This window comes from Gymnoscopelus braueri (assembly GCF_963280865.1).
Source record: "Gymnoscopelus braueri genome assembly, chromosome: 13".
Classification (NCBI taxonomy): domain Eukaryota; kingdom Metazoa; phylum Chordata; class Actinopteri; order Myctophiformes; family Myctophidae; genus Gymnoscopelus; species Gymnoscopelus braueri.
The window spans coordinates 5251446-5269370 of NC_137615.1; the positions used below are offsets into that span (position 1 = coordinate 5251446).

At 39.7% G+C, this 17925-nt stretch overlaps 1 protein-coding gene across 1 annotated transcript; it reads right to left on the reverse strand.

Moving 5' to 3' along the window:
• Positions 1-770: 770 nt before the first annotated feature.
• On the reverse strand, positions 771-14455 carry gid4 (GID complex subunit 4 homolog). The gene is made up of 6 exons (XM_080447907.1): positions 14026-14455; positions 9516-9575; positions 7608-7715; positions 6348-6449; positions 6084-6214; positions 771-5136 (listed from the first exon to the last, which is right to left on the reverse strand). The coding sequence occupies exons 1-6, from the start codon at positions 14389-14391 to the stop codon at positions 5073-5075; spliced, it is 831 nt and encodes a 276-aa protein (XP_080304033.1). The 5' UTR covers positions 14392-14455; the 3' UTR covers positions 771-5072.
• Between the last annotated feature and the right edge of the window lie 3470 nt (positions 14456-17925).

The following is a 17925-nucleotide window of genomic DNA, read 5'->3' on the forward strand; positions in this document are numbered from 1 at the left end:
TGCCCGACAGCAGAGATTTATATACTTACATTTAAGGTCCAGCAGTGGGAGCTGTGTGTGGGATGATTGAGGTATAGCTTCACCCCTTCATAGGGCTGTGATTATGACATAATTGTCATACAAATAATTGCGATTAACGTTTTAGTTGTGAGGCTTTTAGGCTTCGTAAACAAGAGTTGCACAGGGGCAGATATGACGAAAACCTAAATACACAAATAAATGACTGTCAATGACCGATACCAAGAATCAAAATAAAGAATGTATTATGGCCAAAATACACCATATTTGTGTCACAAAATAGTGAAAGTAGCCGATCTACAAGCTCACCACGCATCGCAATGTGACGGTTGTGAGCTTGAGCAAGTTTCAATTCAATTTCCCAATGTGTGGCCCTTGACTCACTTTATTGAGTACTAGCCCATACCCGGTCGGCCGGTCGGTCGACCCAAGACGGACACCAAGACAGAGGTTACTCCAATTATATAGTATTATATTATATTATTATATTATATAGTAGGATGGTCCCCTGGAGAAAGAATCCTGCCCACGCCTGTACTAGTAGCAGGTTCCTTATACGGCCTAGTGATCACATAAAGCATCTCCTCACAGCATAGTGATCACATAAAGCATCTCCTCACAGCATAGTGATCACATAAAGCATCTCCTCACAGCATAGTGATCACATAAAGCATCTCCTCACAGCATAGTGATCACATAAAGCATCTCCTCACAGCATAGTGATCACATAAAGCATCTCCTCACAGCAGGAATACGCATTCATCTGAAACAATAATCTTTAATCGTCACAATTGTGCATTTTTCACCTTTGCAGATTTATCGTACAGCATCTGTGTTGGACATTTATATATGTATATATTAAAAAAAAAGTATATTCAATCAAGATTTTTTTTATGCTTTCCTATAATCCACCCGTTAAGTTCTCTCTTACATTGCACAATTTTTAATAGTCGTTCAGATTGTAACATTCTCTATCCAGGTGTTTAAAAAAAACAACAAAAACATCCACAGAACAATGGCATCCTCATTCATGCCCTTTGAGGAGAAAAGTCCCACAATTTTTCACATCCCGTCTAATTTATGCTCCATCGTACGACATGCGCCGAAAACATCAGACCTACAAGCTCACACGAGTCACGCTGTGGGCTTATAGATCGACTTTTTTTCCCTCCAGCATGCCGTCATATAGGACGAAGTATAAATCAGGCCAAGCACGCTGACCACTGAGGTAGGCTGAATACACGCACGACACCCAATAGACCTCTAGGGGGTGCTGTGTTCTTTGTCCCTCGTTCTTTTGCACTATTCCCCGTTTACAAAAACAGTCAAATAAAACATGCTTTCACACATTAATTACATCCCAAGACCAAACTCTTAACCAAAAAAAAATCAGTCACTCAATAAAAAAAAAAGTGCTTTGTACAAACATTTACATTTTAAGGCAGCAGGTTTTTCATAAAGCGTCAAATGATGGTTATTTTTGGTGCAATTTCTTTTTTTTCTTTTCTTCATTTTTTACAGATTTTCTCCACTTACAGTAGGTGGGGGTTGGGGGGGGGGTTAGGTAGTCAAAATGTTTCGTAAAACTCCAGTTATGTGTCCATTAGGTGCTGTAGTCAGGAGGTTAGGGGTCTGGTAAAGATTTGGTTAACCCATTAAGACCGGGAACACATCTGGGTGTCATTTTTAAGATTTCTTTGGCTATTCAAAAATAGCAGATCTACAAGCTATCTGCTATTTTTGAAAAATAGTGAAAGTTTGTGCAAATCTTTGAATATATATATTTTTTTTAAAGTGGATATTTTTAACTCTTACAACTTCTGGGGGTCCCTGGAACAAAAATGTTGTGAGATGGGGGTCCAGGAGGGCCAATACATACAATACATTTTTGAGAACCACTGATACTATAGCAACGTGTCATTTGTTTTTCCTCCAAAAAACTGTTAGGATTTAGCAGACATTTGTAGAATCCCCAGAAGCAATAAGATTTGAGTTACAAATGGTCACTTAAAAATAGCAGATCTACAAGCTCATAGCGAAGAAATCTAAAAATGACACACAGATGCGTTCCCGATCGTAATGGATTAAACTCCATCTCTGTCACATTCAACCAACCAAAGAAATATTAATGACAACATGGTCATTCACTAAGTCGTCACACACAATGGAAAATGAAAATTAATCACATTCGGGGAGGAGGGGAGGGTGTAACTGTATGCAAACACCACATCAAGATAAAAACACACACTATACTGTACTTCTGTGCATCATCGTCTTTAAACAGTCATTCAATCATTTTGTCCCTCATCTCCGTTGTGTGCTCTGCTGTGTATGTACTGTGAATCTGTGTCGTTTTGGTCTTCTGGGACCACGAGTTCAACATTTTAATTCCCCATCAGAGTGGATCACATTTAGATTTTGGGCTATAGGGGGTGTGGGGCGCGATTCTCATGTTGGACGATTCAGAATCGTTTTTTAATTTTTTTTTTCAAAATCTATTTTGAATCGAGAATCGTTTGTTGAAAATCATCAAACCCTATTTTGGGCAGTTCAAAACAAAATCACTTTGATATCTAAAATCGGTGATCATAGAAGTCTCTTAGCAACCATTATGTCAATACGAAATACAAGTTACAGTAGATTGATAAAACTAATATGTTGAACACCCAAAAAAACAAATCTGAACTCTTGGGCCCTGGGACAGAAGACACAAAAGACAACAACAAAAAAAAGTTTTAGAAACTAATCTTAAGAGCTTCAAATGCTGGTCAATAATAAACGACACGAAACTCTTGTCTTTGCGATTTTTGTTTTCATACGCTCCAAATAAGCCATATACTCATTCCTTAAAAAAACAACCCCACCCCCCCCTAAAAAAAGTGAATCACTTCGTTAGGAGGAACCAAAATGCAAGCCAGTGGTGATGATCTGTTTGCATAGAAACATTCTCAAACCATAAACCACTTAAATCTTAATATACTTATACTTGACTGGAGACCCCCAATGCACGTTGTGAGAAGGGTTGCCAGATCTGCTCATTATAATTTCCCCTGCAAGATTTTATTTGAAAATAGCCGATCTACAAGCTCACAACACGTCGCATTTGAGCGTCGCGTTGTGAGCTTGTAGATCTGCTATTTTCAAATAGCTGATGTACATGTGAAAGTACTCGTGGCCCATAGTCGCTTCTTTTGGGCTGGTTTTCCTAGACCTGGTTGCTTGTTTCGCACAGAATCTGGCAACGCTGGTTGTCGATTGGCTATTTTCAGCGAAAGCTTTCCCCACAATAACAGAAAACAGAAAAAAACACTTGTATAGAGCCCTAGTTGAGTCCCCCAGGTGTGTATATAGCTAGCAGTGGATGTCAAACCTTTTCATGTCAAGGACATGAAGGTATTTGGCCACGGAACCTCATCTGACAAGATTTTGTTAAAATGGCTCAAAAATATTGAAAATATGTTTTGATTTTCCATTCAGGTGTATTGATGCTATATCAACTTAATTTGCTGAGGACCCTCTGGAACCCTCAAGGACTCCTGGGGGTCCCCGGGAACCCGCTTGTGTATAGTTGTAATCGATAAGACTTGTGTAATGTAGGGCTAAACCCATTGGTCCTGATGGCATTAAGTTGTCCTCAGCCGTACTAGCACTCTGTCACGTTCACCTCACCAAACATTCATCTTTTCTTCAAACGCTTCCCTGATCAATAGGCGATATCCTCCCTGATCAATAGGTGATATCCTCCCTGATCAATAGGCGATATCCTCCCTGATCAATAGGTGATATCCTCCCTGATCAACAGGCGATATCCTCCCTGATCAATAGGCGATATCCTCCCTGATCAATAGGCAATATCCTCCCTGATCAATAGGTGATATCCTCCATGATCAATAGGCGATATCTTCCATGATCAATAGGCGATATCCTCCCTGATCAATAGGCGATATCCTCCCTGATCAATAGGCTATATCCTCCCATATCAATAGGCGATATCTTCCATGATCAAGAGGCGATATCCTCCCTGATCAATAGGCGATATCCTCCCTGATCAATAGGCGATATCCTCCCTGATCAATAGGTGATATCCTCCCTGAGCAATAGGTGATATCCTCCCTGAGCAATAGGTGATATCCTCCATACACCTTGCATTAAAATAAACTTGTGATCTAGGGCAGGGAGATATGGACAATATCCATTTTCTTTTTAATTGTTCAAATTCGTTTAGTTTTTTTCAAGTATAATATAAGACTTAAAGTTATTAAAACCAGGAAAAGACAAACACTTTGTGCCATATCACGATATTACCACGTGCAAGATCACAGACGACATCTAGTGACATTATCATGATAGACATATGCTGCCCCAGCCCTAATGCGATCATTGCTTCTATTGAAATCTCTTGGCATGAACCCTCAATTTTATAGTACACTAGATTTTAAAAAGACAAATTAAAAATATAAATTAAACTTGACTGTAAAATTAAACCTCACTGTACAGATAACTGGTATTGCCCCCCCTCCCCTCCCTCCTAAACAACTCTGAACTGAAAGGTAGAGGTAAGGTGTGTTGTCTCCGTCAAAAATTAAACACTGATTTCCCAACGATAACGAGATGGATTCCACCCCGAGGACAAGATGATAAGAGAGAAGAACGTCAAGTGAAAAAAAAAAGAAGGAAATCCTTTCTTTCTTTCTGAATCAAGATTCGAGACATTCTGGGAGAATTATCAATCTTGTCCTCAACCTGGGCCTTTTTTTTCTCTTCGATCCGATTCGTTCATCCATCTCCTGACTTTATCAAAACATCATCTGCATCTAACAAAACATCATCTGCATCATCACCTCATCTGTCCATGTCCGCAGCAGTCCGCCTGGCGTTGTGTGTGTTCGCCCCACGTTCTTCCCGCCACCCTGCAGGGAACGGACGGGTAAACTCCAGTCTTGGCACTAAAAAGGGGCGGGTCGACCCGTCTCTTCCAACCCAACGTGTCCGTCAGTCAGTCAGCAGGACCCTCTCCTCTCTCTGCCAGCTGCACAGCGAGCGGCGTGTCGATGTCACCGGAACTCATAGATGGGCATACTGCGTTCTCGAACGTGGTTGAGGTTCAGTGACTGGTACCTACGGTGACAAGCCACAACTGGTGAGTTTAAGGGATAGTTCACCAAAAAATGACTTATTTTCTATCAATTACACACCCCATGAAGCCTTGAATTCATTACGGTTTTTTTTATTTGTGTTTATTTATGTTTTATTCTTTTTTTGTTTATTGGCGATCTTTTTAGAGCTGCAGAAGCCACAACGAGGACCCGGATGTAAACGAAGGGTGTCTGGGCGATGGCCACGGGTCCCGTCTAACGACTGGAACAATATAACATGTCTACCGCGATCCGCCATTGCAGAGAGATCGCCCGTCGAAAATGGCTTGTTTTGACCACAAAAAAAAAAGATATGGAGATATGGACCTTTTTCTCAAGATCCCATCATTGGGGCGGATACACGTCAGTTTTTTGGGGATGACGTCACATCCATCCATTCCCTTAAAAGGGTCCTAGGATCATTCCTATGTTGCGTTAGAGCACCCTCTTGTGGGGAAAAAAGGGGTGTATTTGCAAAAACCTAATATTACGTTTTTGGTGTTAAGAGCATTTTTTTTTCCTGTGATTAATTCACCCGGTAATATATATTTTCCAAGTGTTGTTTTGCGACATGAGTACATTCACAAAGAACACAAATATTACACAAATTTGCTAAACATTCACCAAAACATTTTCATTGTTTATGGAGTCAATTATACGAAAAACATTTTCAGAGCGCAACACCCGAGCGCAACCGAGCATAAAATGACTTGTCTTTTAGTTCTACTGGATCTCTTCTCCACTAGATCCCTCACTGACATTTTAGTCTAGTTGTCATTTGTTGACGAAATTGTCAATATATTTAGTCTTAGTTTTAGTCATCGTAATTTTGTATTATTCTATTATTTTATTTTGTTTCGGTCAGTGAAAAAAGGTAGTCGACCAACATTTTCCGTCGTAGTTTTAGTCGACGAAATCAACACTACTTACCATTCAGAGCTTCTGTGATAGTAGTAGCCCTCGATGGTGGCCGTGGACTTCTGGAAGCAGATGTAATAGAAGCCGGCGAAAGAGGCACCGCTGATGTCTTTGATAGTGTGGTCTGGAACCAGAAACTGCTCCTACGGGGGGGGTCAAGAGAGGGCAGAGGTCAGAGTTGAAATGAGTTTAAAAGAGAGAGAGAGAGAGAGAGAGAGAGAGAGAGATGAGCGCCCTCAGGTGGCCGTTAGCCGACATTAGCCCTCCTGAACTGACCTTCCACCTCATGAAGACGTAGTCACTGTTGTCCAGGGCCTCATAGTCGAAGTCATCCGAGTTGAAGCTTTTGGTGTATTTACAGAAAGGCTGAAACTTGCCCTGGATAAAGTCAAACAGAAGAACCGGTAAGCAAGTGGTGTAAAGTAACTAAGTACATGTACTCAAGTAAAATGTTTAAGGTATTTGTACTTTACTTGAGTATTTCCAATTTCCAATACTTTTTACTTCTACTCCACTACATCTCAGAGGCAAATGTTGTACTTTTACTCCACTACAATTATTTGAAAATTTTAGTTACTAGTTACTTTTCAGATATAAATTATTATATTATGAAACATACATTAACCACTTTAGCCCTATTTTATACCTAGGCTATCTGAAAATAGCCGATCTACAAGCTGTGAGCTTGTAGATCGGCTATTTTCAAATATTTTAGCACTTTTACTTTTGGTACTTTAAGTACATTTTCATATCAATCCTTTTGTACTTTTACTTAAGTAAATTTAGAATTCCAGACATTTACTTGTAACAGAGTACTTCTACATTGCAGTATTGATACTTTTACTTAAGTAAAACATTTGAGTACTTTTTCCACCACTGCCAGGTAAGAGAACGTGACATATATTGGACGACAGGACACTGTGTGACACAGGATTGACTAGGTTTGAGCTGAGGGTGGTAAAAACTGCAGAGGAAAGACAAACACCACCCCAGTAATAGCCTGTTTGTGACGGTGCGGACTGGAAAGCACTGGCAGAGCCTCACAGCCTGGGAGCTCAAGGCTCAGAAAGAGTTTTTTTTCCTAGTAGACTAGAAGCCACTAACACAGTGGTTTTCAACCTTTTTCATGCCAAGGACCCCTACATTTATACACATTTGGCCGCGGACCCCCATTTGAATTTTTTTTTTTGCCAGGGACCCCCCAGAAGCAAAGATATCAGTTAATTTTCGCTTAAAAAATATATAAACATTCAAACATATGCACACTTTTTCAAGACAGGTTTTTCAAAAAATAGCAGATATACAAGCTCATTGCGCGGCACTCGGTGCCGCGCAATGAGCTTGTATATCTGCTATTTTTGAATAGCCAAAGCTAAGCGGCTAAAATGATTGCGACGCTATGTCAACTAATTTCGCTGGGGACCCCCTGGTGCTCCCTCAAGGACCACTGGTGGTCCCCGGACCAACTGGTTGAAAACCACTGCACTAACAGAACGACATCACGATCGATGAGAAGCAGCAACGTACTGTACGTACCCAGTGCTTTCTGTCCACGTCCTCGTCCGCGTCCCACTTCCTGGTTAGGAAAGGTCTCTTTTTACTGATTATTTCGCCCGCAAAGAACGTGGTGAGAGTGGGAAACTCCTGTGAAAAGGGACAGAACGACAAAGAGAGAGAGAGATGAGTGGAGAGAGGACGAAACTCGGAGACAGCAGCACAATGCAGAGTATATGTTCCATCCTTCACTAAGATAAAAGCTTGTATTTTAGCACATTGAGTGCCAAAAACGGTCCGGACCGTTTTGGAGAATCCAAACGAGGTGTGCCAAAAACGGTTATAACCGTTTTTGGAAAAAGGAGATATCATTTTTCGAAGATTTAGACTTTAATTCACTTCCTGGTTAACTTATGACTTCAAAAGCCTGTATCTCGGCTCCTGTGAACTTTTTTTTTAAACTATGTATTTTTGACTATTTTTGACTATTTTCAACTGGCTATGGAACGGATTACCGAATGTTTTTTTTTTAAATCCCCCGATTGTACGAGACCTCTATGTGTGTAATGAGGGGATCACCGTGAGGACGGTGATCACTGAAAATATTTTGTGACTACTTTAAAAAGGTACAAAAATTGTTAAAAATCCAGGCACTGACTGTACCCCGTTTAAAAAAAACCCTGGCACTCAATGTGTTAACTTTTGTAAATTAACGCCCCTACTTGATCATACTACAGCGTCACACAAAAGCATCAAAAGTTTTTCTATTTTTCATATTTGTGACGATTATGGTGTTGACAGAATCTGTCCACAGACATAAATGCCCCCCCCCCCCCCCCACACACACACACACACACACACAGGAGAGAGACTCACAGGGTCAAAACAATACCAGGCATGCTGACATGGCTCTGATGGCTGGTTAAAGAGTCAATCTAAATAAGCCACAAGCAGCAGCAAGGCTGCAGTGGACTTTGGCATGATGGCATTTGGCCCAAAAATCCCGACTGTGTTACAATAATAAGGCCATGAGGCCCTGTCTATATACATTATGCAACGATGCAACATTTTCATGATTTTTATTCAAAAAAATAGCAGATCTACAAGCTCACAGCATGGCACTCGGTGCCACGCTATGAGCTTGTAGATCTGCAGATTCACAAATTCAGGTCCGTCGGTGACAGCTGTTGTTTCACAGGACATAAACACGGAACCCCGTGACTGTTGCCCTTTCAACCACGTTACATAAATATGGCGGCAACACGACTGACACATATATGCTAGGAGTCTCTTTTAGACCTGACCTAGTGGCCTTACGCGCAGTGTTGATTTCGACGACTAAAACTATGACGAAAAATGTTGGTCGACTACCTTTTTTCACTGACGAAAACTGAATAAAAACTAAGCTATGATGACTAAAACTAAGACTAAATATATTGACAATTTCGTCAACAAATAAAAACTAGACTAAAATGTTAGTGAGGGATCTAGTGGAGAAGAGATCCAGTAGAACTAAAAGTCAAGATTGATTGCGCTCGGGTGTTGCTCTCTGAAAATAGCAGATCTACAAGCTCTACAACGCGTCGCGAGCTTGGAGATCTGCTATTTTCAGCATGCAACCAAGTGTAAAATCAGCCATTACGACGCCATCAAGGCACCGCCAACATAGATTTTAGTCGACTAAATCAACTGTAGATTTAGTCGACTATAACCTTATATTTAGTCGACTAAAACTAGACAAAAACTAAAACATTTCAGATGACTAAAATATGACTAAAACGAAATGGAATTTTATTCAAAACAGTACGACTAAAACTAAATCAAACTTTGCTGTCAAAATCAACACTGGTCTGGACTAGTTGGCGAGGAAAACCTCCGGTTTTGACCAGTTCCTGTCTGGTTAGGAGCTAAACGGTACAAATAATCTGACCCCAGTTTGGAGGTCCTTACCTCAGTCAGACCTTTGATCTTCAGGTATCCACACAAGTAGGAGTCGTCCACGGTCACATGCTGCCCGGAAAAAAAACAAGCACATCAACGTAAACAGATCCAGTTAGTTAGTTATCTCATGGCTGACACAGTCAGGTGTCGTAAACAGGTTCACCTGCGTCTCTGTATAAGGCAGGTCAGGACATGCATTAAAGGACAACTTAGTTTTTACAACCAAGGTTTATGTTTTAGATTGTAATTAAAGTAAATAAAAGATGAGTGTTACATTTTTTTAATTTACTGCTTTCTATAGTTTTAGCAATTTTCGCGATCTTTTTTTACAGTGGGCGGGGCCATTCTGTCCGGTGGCTAAATATGTCTTTTTTTTACACAATAACCCGGTGTTTTCTTTATTATTATTTACAGTAGCTCTTCTAGCCCCCAATAACTCACATCTGGCCATCAAAGACCACGGGACCTTTTTTATTGTGTAAAAAAAAGGCATATTTAGCCACCGGACAGAATGCCCCCGCCCACTGTAAAAAATATAGCGAAAATTGCTCAAAACTATAGCAAAAAAAATAACACTCATCTTTTACTTACTTTAATTACAAGCTAAAATATAAACCGTGGTTGTAAAAAAAAACAAAGTTGTCCTTTAAGGACAGGGGTGGGTGAGCATTCATGTAAAGTTAATTCAAAGTGCAGTTAAAGCCGTTCAGTCCGGTAACACATCAGTGTCATTTTTTTATTTCTTTGGCTATTCAAAAATAGGATTTAGAAGGCATGTGTAGAATCCCCCAGAAGCAAAGATTTGAGTTACAAATGTTCGCTTTAAAATATATATATACATTCAAAGATCTGCACAAATTTTCACGATCTTTCCAAAAAATTGCCAAAGAAATCTATAAAATGACATAGTTATGACACTTTTTTTCTATCGATTATTCACCCCACGATTAGTCACCCCATGGAATAATTTGATGATCGGCAGCGGTGCCGGTAGGAGACCGGCACCGCTGCCTACTGGTCCGTTGGTCATCAAATTATTGGCTTAGGAATGTGACAAAAACAAAAAACTATTCATAATCCATAGGAAAAAGTCATTTTGGGGGTGAACTATCACTTTAATGCACAGCTTTGAGAGGTTTCCGCTGCTGTCACATTCAGGTGTTCACAGTCAGCCATAGTTGATGGAGGTGGAAATAATTCTAGGGATTTGATTGGTTATATGAACAGCTACTGAGAGAAGCCCTTTAACCCATTAAGGCCTGAGGCCGATTCTTACTAATGTCTTCTAAATCCTAACAGTATTCTGAAGAAAAAAAACGTATGTTTCTACATCAGTGGTTCTCAAACTTTTTCATGTCAAGGACTCCCAAAATGATATGTATTTGGCCACGAACCCCCATCTCAAAATATTTTGTTCCAGGGACCCCCCAGAAGCAAAGATTTGAGCTAAAAATGTTCGCTTTAAAAGAATATAAATATATTAATTTGCACACACGATTTTTCAAAAATAGCAGATCTACAAGCTCATAGCGCGGCACTCGGTGCCGCGCTATGAGCTTGTAGATCTGCTATTTTTGAATAGCCAAATGGTCAAATAATGCTTTTTTTTAGCTCAAATCTAAAAATGACACACAGATGCGTCCCAGGTCTTAATGGGTTAAAGCAAGTGTCTTCAACGTTTTTGAGGCCAAGGACCCCTTGATGAAGCTAGGGACCCCCACCACTGCATATATAAATTGTGCTGCAGATTAAACTTTTTCATAGATTTCATAGATGGCTTCATAGACGTGTTTGACAGAACTGTCATCAGCGTTGGATTAGTGTTAATGTGCCATTTCTAATGTTTAAATCACTTCAACTCTCAATACGTGACGTTTTGCCCCTGTACTTCCCCCTCTACACCAAACCTCCTCGGCCAAAAATAGCAGATCTACAAGCTCACAACAGGTTGCAGAACTTGCAGTGTGACGCGTTGTAGATCTGTTATTTTCAGGCGAATGTTAGGGATGCTAGGATTCAAGTAATACATGTAATTAATATATATATATAAAAACCTTCCTATCACACAAAGATTTGTAGTAACTCTAGAGCAGGGGTTTTCAACCGGTGGTCCGCGGACCACTGGTGGTCTTTTTTTTACTTTTAATAACTTACAGGAGTTCTTACTGTATGGTGTGTGTGTGTGTGTGATATGAAATTAGCTTACCATAATCACAGTAATCCTTAATCATATTCCATCATATTCAAACAAAATCACTGTATTTAATTAGATATTATATTGATATTATAGCTATTTTCTCCAGCTCCCTGTGGTGCATGAACCCCCCCCACCACTATTGTGTGGGGTGGGTCTATGATGGACCCACCACGCACAATAGTGGTGGTCCCCAGGTTGCTCTTAGTCAGGATGGTGGTCCCTGGGTCAAAATCAGTTGAAAACCCCTGCTCTAGAGGACCCCCTAGTTGACCCGTGCTTTATGCTTCATTTGTGTTACATCGCACGTTTACACCAGGTACATAAGAGTGTGTGACATTATTTTGTGCAAGGTTCCCATGAATTGCAGTTACATTTTAACCACTACAAACAAATGATGTACTTTCTTGTCCGTCAAACAGCGAGAATTGCAGATCTACAAGCTTGTGGATCTGCCATTTTTGTACAATGTTCACTTCGTGTGGTTAAATAAAGAACACGAATTAGATTGAAAGTTGAGTAAAAACATCAAAACAAATACGGTAGTGTGTGGCAAACAAACTTTGTGCAAACAAAGGACATATCAAACAGCAGCAGATGCCACATAATACGCAGCAAAATATCAAATATGCATGCATCAAAATGTATGTGAACGGAAATGGTGGTGCATCTATAGCAGGGGTCTTAAACATTTTCAGGCCAAGGACCCCCTAGCTGAGAGAGAGATGAAGCAGGGTGTTGCTTTAATCTGTGTTTCAGATTAAACTTCCTTTTTTTTACTTGGTCTGCTCCAGTTTCCCTCGACACCTATATTCCCTGTGCCAAAAATAGCAGATCTACAAGCTCACAACGCCTCGCTCTGCGAGGCGTTGTGAGCTTGTAGATCTGCTATTTTTGGCTTAAGTTCTCCCCAGAATAGGGATGAGAGGATTCAAGTGGTTAATGTAAAAAAGAACACAAAGATTTGGCGGCCCCCCCTGTAGTAACTCTGAGGACCCCCTAGGGGTCCCAGACCCCCATGTTGAAGACCCCTGATCTATAGAATGGTGTGAATGCAAAGACACTGCTTTAAAATGGCATCTATCCTATCATCATCTGCATGAATGCGTTTCTTATAAATGTAATCCACTACGACAGTGGTTATCAACACTTTTCATATCAAGGTGACAGGTCCATTATTTATTCTGCATTTGAGCCACGGGTTCATCACCATTTGATGAGATTCTAGCCTCTCACACCCAAGACTTAGAATATTTTGTTATCGTTGGATGGGATTTTGTCCACAATTCCATCCATGCTGTATTGATGTTGGTACCAATAGGAGAGATGACAGGCAAAGGTTGATCAAAATAGCAATTCTTCTACATTCTCTAATTGTGTAAGACTTCTTGTAGATTATGTAATGCAGATGTTTAACAATCATTTAACTCTCGAGAGTGTAAAATGAAACCAAATGGACCCATAAGGGTCCATTTGGTTTCATTTTACACTCTCGAGAGTTAAAGATCTACCCAACAAGGGTCCATTTGGTTACCAACTCTCCATCATTTATATGGACCTCTTGGTTTCATTTTACGCTCTCGAGCGTTAAAGATCTACCCAATGAGGGTCCATTTGGTTACCAACTCTCCATCAATTTATAGCTGGGGACCACCTGGATGGACCCCCCCTCAGACAAGGACCACTGGGGTGGTCCCCGGACCACTGGTTGAGACCCCCCTGCCTGCACTATACGACGCTTTGAGTGCAGATCAATCACCTCCTCCTGGATGGATGGCTTCAGCAGAAAGTAGGTCAGGGTGTCATGGTTCCATCAAACAGCCACAAATAGCAGCACACTATAATACTACTGTATCTGGTTAGCTTTTTTAGCTTAGCTAGGTTGCTACATTACACATTAACCCATTAAGAACTGAGGCAGATTCTAAAAAAAAAAATCGAAATCGCTTTTTTTACATAAAAAATATAATAGACACATCAAATATTAAACTATTTAAAAAACAAAAATATCTCAAAATATGTTGTTCCAGAGATCCCCAGAAGCAAAGATTTGAGTAACAAACGTTCGCTTTAAAAAATATGTATATATATATATATATATTCACGATTTTTCAAAAATAGCAGATCTATGAGCTTGTATATCTGCTATTTTTGAATAGCCCAGAAAGAAATCTTTAAAAAAAATGACACACAGCTGCGTTCCCGGTCTAAATGGATTAATAATCTCACGGTATTAATTTAAAAACTAATCTTTTTAAAAAAATGTATAAAAGTACACTTATGTCCATTCTTCTCCTATTGTTTTAGTATTGTTAGTATTTGTACCTGTAAAACCACCTCCACGTCGTAAGAGTTCCCTTTGCTCTTCTGGTGCCCGCGGAACTGCGAGCCGCTGTAGAGCAGCGACGTGGTGACCCCCGGCTGGCGCGTGTTGATCGGGGCGGGAGGGCTAAGCGAGGCCGGGGATGAGGAGGAGGCCTCGGCGGGGCCGGGGGTCTTACTACTGCTGCTGCTGCTGCAGCGGACGGGCATTCTGACCGCTGCTGCTGCTGCTGCTGCTGCTAGGGGGGTCTGTGGGGGGGCCTGGGGGGGGACGCCGCCGTGTCGTGTGTTGTTGTTGTTGTTGTTGTTGTTGTTGTCGACCACCGCGGTCATCAACAACCCTCCTCTCGGGTAGGAGACTAGCGACATGCAGGGTGCTGCTGGAGGGACACTGGGGTCCGGGGGGGCCGTGTGAGAGGGAAGCTCCGGTCCGTCCGGGTGTTTAAACCGTTCTGACTCACTGACTGACTGTGCTTACAGTCAGCTGTGTTCTGGAGGCAGTGTGTTGCCACATTTTGTGTGAGGGAAACAAGCAACCAGGTCTATGAAAATGAGCCCAAAAGAAGTGACAGGTTGTGAGCTTGTAGATCTTTGATTGATTGATTGATTGATTGATTGATTGATTGATTGATTGATTGAATACTTTATTAGCAGTTTGAAAGAAGAAAAAAAAGCACAGGAACGTACAGTTCAATACAAGATCTGCTAAGAGGACTTTAAACCCAAGAAAGCCTATGGCTTGTTTCCATTGGGGTCCAATTGTACTCAATTAATCGAAAATCTGCTATTCAAAGCAAATCTTTTTTTTTAAATCGAAAAATTGAATATACATATAACACAAAAATCTTTATGTACACAAATCTTGTATGGGGGGTCCCTTCTCCTAAATATTTTCAGATGGGGGTCCCCGGCCAAATACATATTAATTTCCTTGACATGAAAATGTTTGAGAACTACTGGTTTTAACAACATTTAGGAAACAAGCCCAAATAAGCAACTACACTTTGGAAACAAGGCCAAAAAACCGCAACCACCAATATTTACAAGCGACTTTACATTAAAAACAAGCCCCAAAGTCGCTTATAATAAGCGGACATGGCAACGCTGGCTGCAAGTCAAACGTCGCATTTGAGAGAGCAGCTTGACTGCGTTTGATTGGCTGGACACGAGCTCGTGCTGGAATCTGATTGGATGTCATACCTAGGCATTTTGGGGACTTTTTATTGTATTGTATTTTATTTTATTTTAATTAATTGTATTCATTCATTCATTTTCACAACTTTTAACCTGTTCATGCCATGATGGAGGGGGGCGGGGGGTCGTAAATGTATAATTCTCAAATTTGAGAATGTCTTTATGGTAAATATTATATTGTATTGTTTATGTGTTCACTTTTGTTTTTATCTCTCCCAATAATTTTTTGTGTTTATTTTATTTTCAAAAAGTATACTTGGTGGTGGGGGCACTGATAAGAGTAAATTTTATTTGAATGGCCCCCCTTTTACACTCACAATGTAAATAAGAATGAAGCAACAGAATGATTTGTCTTTCTGATGAATGCATGTAGTTTCAGATGGAATTCTTGCCCATAAGTTATTAAATAACTAACCATTTTTAAATAGCACCACATCAAATCTACACACTATTTACATACATTGCATACTTCAAGCTATGAAGGCTAGCTAGGGCAGTCCCCACTAATAATAATGTAGTGCTGGTGGATTTGAGTGAGGAGGAATAGTGTTCACATTTACTTCAAAATCTATCAACCCCAAAGCAGTTAATAGTTACCATAGAGTTATAATATTATAGTTACCATAGAGATATAGTTATAATATTATAGTTACCATAGAGATATAGTTATAATATTATAGTTACCATAGAGATAGTTATAATATTATAGTTACCATAGAGATAGAGTTATAATATTATAGTTACCATAGAGATATAGTTATAATATTATAGTTACCATAGAGATATAGTTATAATATTATAGTTACCATAGAGATATAGTTATAATATTATAGTTACCATAGAGATAGTTATAATATTATAGTTACCATAGAGATATAGTTATAATATTATAGTTACCATAGAGATAGTTATAATATTATAGTTACCATAGAGATAGAGTTATAATATTATAGCAGTTGATACAATGATTAGTGCTCTCACTCTACATGACCACTAGATGGCAGCAGTAAACCATGAATATGATTCTAAAAACCCTCTCCTCTCTCCCTCACTGAGGAAAAGAAAACAGATTTCACTTTTATATATTATTGATTAGCAGTAGAGTTGACCACTTTCAACCTGATGTCCCTATGGTGGGTATGTCATTATAGGTTTTTATTATAATAATAAAAAGTGTAATAATAGAAATGTGTTTAATGTGTCGTAAAAAAAAATCATTATGTTCTGAAATAGCAAAACAATAGCAGATCTACAAGCTCACTATGTGTCACTGTGTGATGCTTTGTGAGTTTGTTGTAGATTGGCAATTTTTTCTATTCATCGTACAACAAATTAGGCTACAGAGCTATACGCTCTTTCAGGTGGCAGTGCAGAAGTCTTAGAATCTAAGACTTCTGCACTGCCACTGGAAAGAATGTAGGCCTAGTCCTTCTTTATCTTCTTTATCTAAATACTTAGATAGATAAAGAAGAAGATGAAGAAGGAAACAATTGGTGTTAGTTGAACTCTGATAGTCAATCATTATTCCTTGCTGAGTGTGAACTGCCAGTCAAAAGCAACATTTATTTTAATTCAACACTGTCTCTGTCTTTCTTTATCTCTCCTCCCTCAGCACACAGGCACACACACACACAACACGCACGCACGCACACACACACGCACGAGCACACGCACACGCACACGCACACGCACACGCACACGCACACGCACACGCACACACACACACACACACACACACACACACACACACACACACACACACCATGACTTCCTCCAGTTTCCAACAGGATTCCAAGGGACCAGGTTGATGGATGTGTTTATGGAACATGGTGATTAGGATCATTCTTGGATCAACATTAATGTCAACTTTAAAAATAGTAACTTTTATTGTAGATGAATCTCTCACATTAGTCTTCATATCATGGTGGGCAAACACAAGTTTCTGATATTAACGTTTTAAAAAATAAATATATATCTTGTCTCTGTCGGGTGGAATATGTCCAAAAACCAAAACTGTTACTTTTCAGGATTCAAATTCAAAAGTATCAAAAAGTAGCAGATCTACAAGCTCTCGAGCTTGTAGATCGGCTACTTTTGATGCTTTTGTGTGACGCTGTAGTATGATCAAGTTGGGCATTAATTTACGAAAAACACAAAAAGATAAAATATTCTGCCCGACAGCAACCATATAATGATTTAATTTATGGCTGCATTATGGCGGCAACTGTCAATTCTTTTCATAGCGATTATTCTATTTGTTACTTTGTCGATTAATCTAATAATCTTGACGCACATTAGTTTTTTTTGTCAACTCAGGTTATACATTGTGTATTTCTTGACCCTTAAGCCTTTGAAAACATGCACACAATATGGATGGAGGTTTAAAGGGGATGAATAGAGTGCATGCCCAAATACAGAACAGGAAACACATATGTGGCACTGACTGCCACTGGAAAGAATGTGGAGAAAGAATATTTTACACATTCCTTACATTCATCATGATGTTTCCTGTCGGTAAGGAAGTATAGGGATGGGTATTTTTTTATGAAGCAGACCAGTTGCATTGCATCATCAAAGAGGTATACATTACAGTATGATGGAGAATGGATACCCACAGACTCATTCAAAAAGAATAAAGAGACTGTTTTTTATCAAATAAATCACCCACAGTTTGTATTCATTTTTAGACGTTGCTGTCTTTCGGTTAGA